The 13,038-nt window shown below is 38.7% G+C and overlaps 1 protein-coding gene across 1 annotated transcript in view; it reads left to right on the top strand.

The window, feature by feature from the left end:
- The window catches only part of tenm4 (teneurin transmembrane protein 4), a 245,415-nt gene that overhangs the window by 184,211 nt on the left and 48,166 nt on the right, over window positions 1–13,038 (top strand). The window contains exons 21-22 of the mRNA XM_016283213.1: window positions 1,523–1,772; window positions 8,743–8,975. Coding sequence (XP_016138699.1) covers window positions 1,523–1,772; window positions 8,743–8,975 — 483 coding nt within the window. The remainder of the gene's footprint in view (window positions 1–1,522; window positions 1,773–8,742; window positions 8,976–13,038) is intronic.

Here is a 13,038-nt window from a genome sequence, read left to right on the forward strand (position 1 = left end):
AGGCGTACTTGCAGCACAAGTGTTAGGAGCACAGGTGGCAGCTTGGTCTGTCACTAAAGCCCAGCGATGTCGACATGAGGACTTCCGGTAAAATTTGCTCAAATTCTTCATGTGTCAACTCTCTCTTACCCTCACTTTTCCCAAGAGAATTTGCTACCATTTCGTTTACACTTGTTTTAATGTCCTCTGTTTAATTTCTTCTCTTTGGCTCCACACTCACCCCCGGTAATTTTCGCCATCAAATTATTCACACAGAGTGCAAAACTAATTTTCATCAGGCTCTACGAAAGTTTTTTACAACTGAATGAAACTTAATCACACTCATGTAAAATTGAATTGCTGCCAAAAAATATATCAGACAAAAAATAAATTAAAAATGCCAGGCTTTGTAAAAAAAAAAAAATCTGTATAATGGAAATAAAATGAGACACACACAAGCGAAATCACAAGTTTTTGTTTGTACACCTGAAAGAAAATTAACTGCACTCAGGCAACTTATTTTTTCACCCTAAAACTATTCACACCAAACATGCCACAAAATTTCGTGAGGTTATGCTAGAAGTTTAGGGTTTGTGAAAGTTATTTTTCAAATAAAGTGAATCACTCTCTGGTTTTTCATATACTTTAATGCCCAATCCATTCAATTTACAAAAAACTTTTTTAATCAGCTCTACATTTATCTGGAATACTTTTGGGTGCAAAAGCTTGTATGTTACTGATCAGTCATTTTTATTTTTCTAAAACCTTTACCAGCAGGTAAATGTATTCCAAAATTGTCAGATTTGCTTTAAAGCTTCAAGGAAATGCACTGTTTCAATTGAAAGCCTTTTACGCAATAACATTTGCAGTGAATTTTCAAGCTTAAGCCTTTGCATCGGCTCCAGTAAACCCACCTGCATTTCCAGCCAATCAGCATGGACAGACTGGAAGCGCTGTTATTTAGCATCTCTCAAAACACAGAATGATTCAACAGGTGCTCAGGGAGAAAACAGCGCACAATGAAAATCACAACAAATTGAGTTTCACGAACTTTGCCACTCTGCTACTTTTGAGTGGCGTTTGCGGTGAGCTGTTCAGCGCTGGAGATTCATTGAGGCATGCCGTGGAGATTCAGATTGACTGTGATACTTATAATAAGAGGAAGTTGTCTTTCATGCTGTGACTGTGGCCCTTCACTTAGCTGGGTTCGGTACAGAAGCATCTGGCTGTGCAAGTGAAAAATAACTCCTTTCGATAAATGAATTCAGTTCCGTTTAGCACATCTCGATCCTGCTGGTTATTTAGCTAAATCCTTTCTCAAGCACCAGCAGCCGTCCCGTAGCTCTGTGACAGAGAAAAGCTCCATACAAATACATTTAATGTCATTAAATTTGAGCAGAATTGAATCAGCTTTAAAACCTCTGCTTCTCATATCCGATAAAACCTGTTGATTTACTGCAGAGCGAAGGCTGTTCTGAATGGATTTGGGCAAATTACAATGAATGGACAAAATACTTATGACGTCTCTCTCTTTGGCACTCAGGTATCCTGCACAAGGGTAACGGCGAGAACATCTTCATTTCCCAGCAGCCCCCTGTCATCGGAAGCATCATGGGTAACGGGCGAAGGCGCAGTATCTCCTGTCCAAGCTGCAACGGGCTGGCGGACGGAAATAAGCTGCTCGCACCTGTAGCTTTAGCCTGTGGGTCGGATGGTAGTCTTTATGTGGGGGATTTCAACTACGTCCGTCGGATCTTCACCACGGGAAATGTCACGAGTGTCTTAGAGCTCAGGTTTGACATTCTGCATGTGTATAGATACAAAAGCATCTGCATACCCACCAAAATGACAAGTTGCTTTGTACATCCTGTTAGATAAGTTGCTCACAAACCAAAAGGGATCTGACTATCAGTACTTGGAGAATCTACTTATAGAACAGGATTAATGTTACTGACCTTTTACTTTTAAAGAAATAGTTTACTCAAAAATGAATATTTTATTGTTGGTTACTTACCATCATTCCAAACCTGTCTGGCTTTAATGATTGCAAAGACTGAGTTGGATTTGTTCCACATAAGAGAATAAATGATGACAGAATTTTAATTTTTTGGGTGGTAAACTACAGTATTTGTTTAAATGTAATTGCTATTGCTCTGAAATGTATAGGATGAATACAAACCTTGCTAAAATGCCATTCATCTTTTCTTTGAACCCAATAAGCACACATACATCTTCAAAATGTCTTTTAAAGAACAAATCATTTGGAAAGCATCAATTAATTATTGGGCATAGTCATCTGGTAAATCTTTTAAAGAGTACATTTGCATTTTATACTTTACAAGCTACAGCATCCACCTGGATGCATTTTAGAGATGAATTGAGAATGAACAAACTCTTTATAAATTACATTTCCAGATAAAATTCAGAAAATAGACATCTAGGCCAGACGTTCTCAACTGGTTTTGCTTCAGGACTCAGTGTTTACACTGGATTAAGTATTATTGCAAGACTGTATCATGCAATAAAAAAGTGTACAATATAACATACATTTTGTTTTTAACTTTGTTTTTCCATATTGGAACAGACCTGTGACCCATTTGTCTTGTGTTAACCAGTTAAGAATCACTGGCCTAGGATACATAAGTATGTGTGCTTTGAGGAAATCCTTTCTATTCATTATGAAAACAGTAGATATGCTTGTAGAACTATAGTAGAAGTATAATTTTACCACTCTAACCTTTTCTCTGTACATTAATGCATGAAATAAGTACTAACTCTTTGAGCTAACCTATTTTCCCACTTTCTTCTTTTCATGCTGCTCTCGATAAATACAGAAATAAAGATTTCAGACATAGGTAAGAGCTCTTCTAAAGAGTCATACCATTTATTATGATGAAAGAACTTCAGCTAAATACTCTATACAGTCTTTTTTATGTACAGTTGCTTTTGTGGCTGCCTGTGGAATGCACAGAATGTGTTTTTCGTCAATGAAGGCGTACCAAGGAGTGCATTAAAACACATCCTCTCCGGATAGCAATAAAATGGGCAGTGCTACGACTGAGCTTTGAAATAGTGCTGTAGATCAATGGAGACCAGTTTGATGCATGGGTCAACTCTCAAAGTGGGTTACTGCAACAGAAAAAATGCTTAAAGAATTGTGTACATTAAGGAAACCAGAGTCAGGGCACATAATTTGAAATGTCAGACAGGAAGATGGAAAAGCAGTTACCAGCTTAGCATAAGCCCGGTATCAGCGTTTTAAATATTTCTCACCCTCAGGGTACTCGGCTTCCTTAAAGAATACAATTACCCACCCCTCCTCATTAAAAGTACCCATGCTGTATTACCCACAATACAGCGTGATATTTCACCCGATGACAAATTACACATTCAAAGCGCCGTCGGATCTGAATACACAGTTCTTTAACATGTTTGATTTGACAAATGGCAGCGTGGTATCGAGGGGAAAAAAAGCATCAGTCATCCAACTTCAATCTAAGCTTTCAAATATAACACACATCTTCCCTGTGGTGCTATGAACCCTTAATATGGGATGCGTGGCACAACCATCTGTGGGTTTTGACAGGCAGCAGTGTGACAGCTAACAGTATGATGCTCCGGTATGACTGACAGGATATGAGCGGCTTCTTGGTGATAGGTTGGGTAAATTCAGGGCACCTGCAAGCTTCAAAAATGCCCTATCCTTCATGATGAAGTCTCCGTTTAACCCTGCGTCCTTAGGTCGTGACTTTCCTGTGGACAATTCCGTCAAGACAAGGGGTGGCATCGCACATCGTGTCACTTAGATATGGGCACATGTGCAATGCTGCGGTAAATGGCTAAATACTGTTTACTGCATATTTGCATTTATAGTTTTGCATTAACACAGATTGTACACTAGGCTACAAAAGACAATCGCTGCAAGTCAGTTTATTTCGATTGGGATGATGCATTCCAGGGACGAAGGGAAGAAAAGCAAGGGGCTACGAAATTGACACTCTTGTCATGCCACCAAGAAGAACCTTTGACATGCTCTGTCATATAGGCATCTGTTGATCAATGAAAATTTTAGAGACCAGCTGTACTTCAGAACAAGGGTGTCCAACCTTCCCCAACACGACCGCTTGGAAGTTTTTAAGTAAGCCTGAAGTCTTTGATTTTAACAGGTTCAGGTGTGCTTAATTAGGATTAGAACTAAAGCTGCATTCACGCCCTGTCATAATTACCGTAATTCCAAGATGACAACACATGACGTTCTACTCAGGCTCCACTTTGTTTTCCACTTTGCAGCCTCGGAGATGTTCACGTTCTTGGACTCGGATGTAGTGCTTAAGTAGCGCCTAAATAAATCTGACGATGTGTTCAGGTGGTATAGCGGTCACGTGGTCCGAGTTGTTTCTCTCAGAACATTAGGGATTTTAAACAACAGCTGCGAATGGAACGGCTATGATGACCGGAAGCAAGCTTTTACACCACCATAGCCGAGAACGTAAAAATCACTAAGCAACCGTAAACAAGACGTTCATCATGAGGAGGATGTTTAGGCAATACTTACATTGTAGCAAACCAGCTGTTCTCCCGTAGTAGATGGTTACAGTAGAACGTCACAAAGTAACTGTTACAGTCGCACATGCGCAATACAACGTCAGAATGCTGTTCCATCAGTGGCTGTTGCCACTATTCCCAAATATACCCTGTTCCCTATTCCCAGGAGTTGGAACAACTCCTAGTAGAACATCACGTGTTGTCATCTCGGAATTACGGTAATTACAAATGGTGTGCAGCTTAAACTCTGCAGAACTGTGACCCTCCAGGAACAGGGTTGAATTCCCCTGCTTCGCCCTCAAAAAGGATCTTATGCGTTTGTGTCCGTCAAACTGTCTGACAAGTAACCAAGCATTTGTGTTTCTCTCAGAGTCGGTTTCTGTCCTAAGGGCCGCTAAATGCTTTGTAGTGTTTTTGTAGGTGCTGCTTTGTTTTATCAGCCTTGAACCAGGTTTGTGTTGTTCTTTTGATTGTAAAAGTTGTGCTTTGGGCTAAATCACTTACCGGAACATGTTCCAATAATTCATTTTAGAAATATACCTTTGTAGAAATGACTGCTGAAAAGGCCAAAATCATATTTGCAACCAGAAAAGAACAGTCATCACTGTTGTGTGAAAACAAATAAAGGCATCTCAGTGTTTATGTATGTGCACAAAGATGAGAGAATAAGGGTAGACCATGATCTCTCTGACATACCCACTGACCCCCTTTCCACAAGAGTCGCTCACCTCCATCGTCACAGCAACATGCTGAAAAATCCAATTATCCTCCCCAGACCAGCTTTAGTTGTTGAATATAGATGGAGCCTATGAAGGTCAGGGTGTTCTCCTCATCACAGAAAGCACAATGCTGTGTGCCTCCAATAACACATTGTACAACACCGAGACTGCTGGGACTGCATCTGGGACTGCATCTGGGACTGCATCCCTCCCCCTTGCAAAATGGGATTGAGATTTTTCGTGACAAATCCGTTTTACCTTCTTTCCAAACCGAGGACATCATTCAACATGGTCAGCAGCCACACAGTGACGTGCCAAGCCCCAGGTCAACCGAAGCAGCCTGTTTCCAACGATCTTCTGGAAGGTCAGTTGTCGGTCTGAATAATAGATCTAAGCTGACAATGCTGCAGACCTGCCGCTTTTCCTTTCCACACTCTCGCATTGGACCACTGGGATTTGGCACTAACGGCCACAGGTTTCAGGGGAGCATGTGTCAGATTTGTTTAATCGGTTTTGAATGCTGATCCGAGGACAGGTTAGGTGTTGAATATGATGTTATTTGGCAGATGTGTGTTATAGCATTTGCTATGGCTACCAACGTAACGTTTTTGTTCTCTTGCGGCAACCTTACCAACCTTGTTAGATTTTGAATGTGGATCCTGAGACAGGTCGGTTGTTAGTAATGATGGCAGATGTCATTTTATGAAGAATGCTGAATGTTTTTGATCTGTTGCAGTGGCCTTTAACTCTTCGGTTTTTAAATGCTGATCCTTGGACAAATTGGGTGTTAGCAAAGATGGTTTTGGCAGATGTGTATCATAACATTCACTGCAGCTAGTCATCTCTAGAGTAGACCTACAGGTCCCTTATGAAAGTTAACCATGGTTTTACTACAAATAAAACCAGAAAACCATGGTCAGTATAGATAAAACCACGGTAACCACAAATTAACCATGGTTTTGCTACACTAACCATAGTTTAACCATGGTATTTGTAGTAAAACTGTGGTTATACAAATGGTAATCAATACGCCAAAAAACCATGGTTACTACTCTTTTACTATAATAAAACCATGGTTCATTTTCATAAGGAGGGGTGTGACTCTATTGCAGCAAATATGTTCACTTAATGCTTTTATTATTTTGGTGTCCACTTTTTTCATCTTGGTGGTTTATGCTGGTCCTTTGCCAGCACATGACCAGCATAAACCAGCAAAAGGACCAGCATAAACCAGCAAAGGACCAGCGTAAACCAGCAAAGGACCAGCTTAAACCAACATCCCAGCGTCAAAACATACCTAGTGCTGAGTAATATGAATTAACAACAGGGAAGACAAGTAGATTTTTAGCGATGGTGGTATTTAGCGGATAGGTGTTGTAGCATTTGCTTAGGCTAGTCATCTTACGAAGAATGCCTGTCCCTGAATGTTTTTGTACTCTTGCAGTGACCTTTCTAACTTTGTAAGGTTTTGAATGCTAATCTTTAGACAAATTGGATGTTAGCAATTATGGTATTTAGCAGTGTCGTAGCATTTGCTGTGGCTAGTTATCTTGAGAGAACTAGTTCTATAATGCCAGGAGTTCCGCTTTATACAAAGAAAATTTTTCACTTAACATTTTCACTCAATTGCCGTGACCTTTCTCACTTTAAATTCTAAATGTTTATCCTTTGACAAGTTGGTTGTTAGCAACGATGGTTTATAGCAGGCATGTGTCACAGCGCAAGCATGAAGAATGCTTTTCACATAACATCTTGTTCTCAATATTTTGACCTTTTTCACTTTCTCAAGTATTAAATCTGTATTCAAGTTGGTCGAGTGTCACTTAGCATTTACGTTGGCTAGTTATCACTAGCAAACTAACACAATCTTATCAACCGAGTGGCACTTCTCACAAAGAATGTATTGTTCAATTAATGTTTTTGCTGTCTTGAATGACCTCTCCCACTTAAATTTTCATTCAAGATTTTAAATGCTAAACTGAAGTTGGCTGTAAGCAGTGATAGTTTTTGACAGATGTGTGTCTTTGCATGTGCCGTGGCTTGTCATCTTATGAAGAATGCTTTTCACTTCTCATGCTGTGACCTTTCTCACTTTGTTCAAAAACAATTAACCCCTCCAGGGAGACACTATTCCAGAAAGGCGAGAACGTTTCACAAATTTTTTTTCTTCTGTCATGAACAACTGCTGAATATTCACACATTTTCACAAAAGTTAACATTTAACACGAGTGGAACATTATGATTTCCACCTTTTCTGCAACATATATTAAATCAGCCAGTACAGTAATTCTTCGTTTTTCACTGTACTCCTGCTGATGGAAATTGCACGAGCCTGAAGTAACATTTTTAGGTGAACAAGCTTTATGACCTAGCACTGACCTGTGCAAGTCATCCACATTTCACCACAAGCAGTCTTTGACGCCAGATGTAGCCATCAGCAGAGCTGTAGTATAATTAGAGCATATCACAAATCAACTTGAAAAGTGTAAAATTGCGATCCAGGTACCTAGCCTTTCTATCACTTTCTCAGAATAGGATTAGTGCACTATAGAGAGTAAACCCAGTACGTTGCCTCCAGATTGGAGGGTTTTTTTCCACTGGTGAGATCCCCTCTAGCCTGATTGGAGCCATTTTGTTGGGCTTTCGTGTTCTTTAGCCCCCTGTGGGGTTGTGAGGGATGACTTTGACTGTCCAGCTTTACCATGTAATGGACTGTTTTTTTCAGCCTGTGGGCCATTTTTGCTCCAGGAATACATAATGTGTTTAGATAACGGCTCTAGACCACATGCATCTCCAGAAGAAAGTTTCCCTGTAGGGGAGTTGGTGGCATACCTATTTGAATGCACACTGGCAGCACATTAGATGCTGGGCCGACTGCATTAACCACAGGCTTTACACACACTACATGCGTTTCTATATTTGGAACGAGAGTAAATGCATACAGTAAAAGATTGATGCAAAGAGGACATGACAGAGATGTCTCAAGCCATGGCAGTGGATCTGTCAACCCTTCATTCTTATTTGCAAAGTACATAAACCCTCACTGCAAATTCCCATCTCTGAGGCTGTTTTTGTAATGCATTGGATTTAAACGTGATACAGGATTCACGTTACTATGTCAAAATGTTTCAAAAGCCTGCTGTTATTTTTAATTGCTTTACTGCATTATAATTACATTTACATATCATGTGAATACATTTTATGAATTAAAAATCTGGGTTAAACTTTATTTCAAGGTGTCCTTGTTACAGTGTAATTATACATTTAAGTGCTGAGTAATATGAATTAACTACATGTACTTACTATATGATTAGGGTTTGGCTTAGGGTTACTTGCATGTAATTTTGCATAATGTATTGTTGTTATAATAGTAAGTACATGTAACGTGTAACAAGGACACCTTAAAATAAAGTGTTACCAAATCTGAAATCTCAAACAAATTTGACAAATAAATACTTTACAGAAACTAATTGTTTTTCTTTGTTTGATTTTTTTTTAGCAATAGTCCTGCACACAAATATTACTTGGCTACTAGTCCCGTTTCGGAGGCTCTGTACCTTTCGGACACCAGCAGCAGGAAGGTGTTTAAAGTAAAATCTCTGAACACAGTGAAGGATGTGGCAAAGAATCTTGAGCTGGTGGCCGGCACAGGCGATCAGTGTCTACCCTACGATGAGACTCGCTGCGGGGACGGAGGCAAGGCTGTAGAGGCCACACTTACCAACCCTAGAGGTAAACCTACATATATCTGAATAACAGTGTCGATTTATTTCAGAAACAGACAGCAATTTTGGCATTACTGGTTCAATTTTCCCATCATTCCCATTAGGCTATGAGCAAATTCCTTTAAATTAAAGATGCTGTAAGCAATTTCAGCTATTTTGCTTCAGCCTCACATACTCTCTCCAAAATGAGTTTCCTCCATATATTTGTACCAGTACAAGCCCTAAGCAACAAATTCAGAGCAAACCCCAAAACCACAGCATGAAATTGATAGCAAAGCCTGTGGTTTACATACGCTTGTCAATTTTCCAGTATAGAGAGTACCCATTCTCCTAGTGTAGCATATGTAGTGCTCTGAGGGGAATCTTGTGGGGGCTGCAATTAATGTTTCCCTCTATTTTCACCAACACAAAGCAATAATATAATGGCATTTCCTAGTCTGTTTTCCATCATTTGAGAGTAAAGAAACATTTGTGACTGAAGCTGTGATTATCGTTGCATTATAAAATGCAAATGAAAGATGACGTACCCAGCGCCACGTTTCTCTTTGTCATCCGCAGTGACGTTGAAATGATTCACATGCTCTATAGTAAGTACATGCAACGTGTAACAAGGACACCTTAAAATAAAGTGTTACCAAATCTGAAATCTCAAACAAATTTGACAAATAAATACTTTACAGAAACTAATTGTTTTTCTTTGTTTGATTTTTTTAGCAATAGTCCTGCACACAAATATTACTTGGCTACTAGTCCCGTTTCGGAGGCTCTGTACCTTTCGGACACCAGCAGCAGGAAGGTGTTTAAAGTAAAATCTCTGAACACAGTGAAGGATGTGGCAAAGAATCTTGAGCTGGTGGCCGGCACAGGCGATCAGTGTCTACCCTACGATGAGACTCGCTGCGGGGACGGAGGCAAGGCTGTAGAGGCCACACTTACCAACCCTAGAGGTAAACCTACATATATCTGAATAAAAGTGTCGATTTATTTCAGAAACAGACAGCAATTTTGGCATTACTGGTTCAATTTTCCCATCATTCCCATTAGGCTATGAGCAAATTCCTTTAAATTAAAGATGCTGTAAGCAATTTCAGCTATTTTGCTTCAGCCTCACATACTCTCTCCAAAATGAGTTTCCTCCATATATTTGTACCAGTACAAGCCCTAAGCAACAAATTCAGAGCAAACCCCAAAACCACAGCATGAAATTGATAGCAAAGCCTGTGGTTTACATACGCTTGTCAATTTTCCAGTATAGAGAGTACCCATTCTCCTAGTGTAGCATATGTAGTGCTCTGAGGGGAATCTTGTGGGGGCTGCAATTAATGTTTCCCTCTATTTTCACCAACACAAAGCAATAATATAATGGCATTTCCTAGTCTGTTTTCCATCATTTGAGAGTAAAGAAACATTTGTGACTGAAGCTGTGATTATCGTTGCATTATAAAATGCAAATGAAAGATGACGTACCCAGCGCCACGTTTCTCTTTGTCATCCGCAGTGACGTTGAAATGATTCACATGCTCTTAAATAGCTTGAACAGCACCACACGCATCTCTTTTCCCCAGGATGCTCAATGCCTGGTTGTTGTTCCTCAGACATAAATAATGAATTTAACACATGGATTTTTTATTAGACTTCTGGCTTCCTATTGAGCATGCTGATGCTGAGAGATATGCATTTCGTTCTGTCCTGACAATTATCACCTGTCAGGGTCTGGGATATAGAGAGGACTCAGATGCAGAGTAGTGAGGAAGGAGAGTCTTTATTCTCGCCACAAAACACAAAATAACATAAACAATAGTTAACTGCGTAACGTGTAACAAGGACACCTTAAAATAAAGTGTTACCAAATCTGAAATCTCAAACAAATTTGACAAATAAATACTTTACAGAAACTAATTGTTTTTCTTTGTTTGATTTTTTTTTAGCAATAGTCCTGCACACAAATATTACTTGGCTACTAGTCCCGTTTCGGAGGCTCTGTACCTTTCGGACACCAGCAGCAGGAAGGTGTTTAAAGTAAAATCTCTGAACACAGTGAAGGATGTGGCAAAGAATCTTGAGCTGGTGGCCGGCACAGGCGATCAGTGTCTACCCTACGATGAGACTCGCTGCGGGGACGGAGGCAAGGCTGTGGAGGCCACACTTACCAACCCTAGAGGTAAACCTACATATATCTGAATAAAAGTGTCGATTTATTTCAGAAACAGACAGCAATTTTGGCATTACTGGTTCAATTTTCCCATCATTCCCATTAGGCTATGAGCAAATTCCTTTAAATTAAAGATGCTGTAAGCAATTTCAGCTATTTTGCTTCAGCCTCACATACTCTCTCCAAAATGAGTTTCCTCCATATATTTGTACCAGTACAAGCCCTAAGCAACAAATTCAGAGCAAACCCCAAAACCACAGCATGAAATTGATAGCAAAGCCTGTGGTTTACATACGCTTGTCAATTTTCCAGTATAGAGAGTACCCATTCTCCTAGTGTAGCATATGTAGTGCTCTGAGGGGAATCTTGTGGGGGCTGCAATTAATGTTTCCCTCTATTTTCACCAACACAAAGCAATAATATAATGGCATTTCCTAGTCTGTTTTCCATCATTTGAGAGTAAAGAAACATTTGTGACTGAAGCTGTGATTATCGTTGCATTATAAAATGCAAATGAAAGATGACGTACCCAGCGCCACGTTTCTCTTTGTCATCCGCAGTGACGTTGAAATGATTCACATGCTCTTAAATAGCTTGAACAGCACCACACGCATCTCTTTTCCCCAGGATGCTCAATGCCTGGTTGTTGTTCCTCAGACATAAATAATGAATTTAACACATGGATTTTTTATTAGACTTCTGGCTTCCTATTGAGCATGTTGATGCTCAGAGATATGCGTTCCGTTCCTTATAATTATCTTATTTATCTTATATACACTTATTTAAAATTAGATATTTTTTCCAATTTTCCAATTTTTTTTCCAATTAGCATATTACCCTCATTCATTCATTCGCTCGTTCGTTCATTCATTCGTTTGTTTGTTTGTTTGTTTATGTTAAAGGTTATTCTCGTTAAATTTTATTTTTAAGATTACATTTTATTATTTGTAATATATAATTTTATTATATTTTTTTAATTAGACTGTTATTTACATTAGCATTTTTATTTACATTGGCATGCATTAAATGCTGTACAACAAATACTACGTAGTATAACAAATACTACCACTTACCACGTTCAGTGTTTTTTATTTTTTGTACTCTATTGTTATTGAATTATATTGTAAATATAAGGTATGTGGTGTTACAAAAAATAGGCTTAATTTTGTATAGTTAGCTATATTTAAAAAAAAGTATTTATTTATTTAGATTTGTGTCATAAATTAATCTTCTTGATAGCTATTTAGCGTTTGGATGCAATCAAGATGTTCGATCAGGTTTTAGGCATCGTAAACTTAACCTACTCTTTGTTTCTACTCTCCATGTTAAAACTAAATTACAGATGCATGTCTGACGTCCACCTCTGGTTCAAAAAATCATTGTAATGTTGATTCTGCTACAGTTAATTCTATGATTTGATCGAAATATTCATAATTAATTATAACCAGTTATAATTACTTATAAATCATATTAGTTAAAAATGTATAGCCTGAATGCACTGTAAGTTGCTTTGGATAAAAGAGTCTGCTAAAGGCATAAATAATTTAATTATTATTATTAATTATTAAATCTAATTTCCTTTTAAGCTAATTTTCTACATATTAATGGTGGAGAACGGTGACAACATTCAAACTTTGTTTTGTGAGCAAACTCAGTATCAGTTTATTTGTGTTCTTATGTTATGCGCGCTTAGAGTGAGACAAGTTGCAACGCGAACTCACTCTTTTGATTGGATGGTTCAAAGCCACCTCCATTACTGTATTTTAGCAGCCTCTATTTGTTTAACATTTAGTCACTGTTAATTGTTAAAGTAAACTGCAGTTCATACTATTTAAATTGTTCTGTAAAGATGAAGAAATCTCTTTACAGTACATTTTAATATTCTCAAGATCGCCTGTTGGAACAAAGAAAACTTCCT

This window comes from Sinocyclocheilus grahami, unplaced genomic scaffold, assembly GCF_001515645.1.
Source record: "Sinocyclocheilus grahami isolate Dianchi unplaced genomic scaffold, SAMN03320097.WGS_v1.1 scaffold171.1, whole genome shotgun sequence".
Taxonomy (NCBI): domain Eukaryota; kingdom Metazoa; phylum Chordata; class Actinopteri; order Cypriniformes; family Cyprinidae; genus Sinocyclocheilus; species Sinocyclocheilus grahami.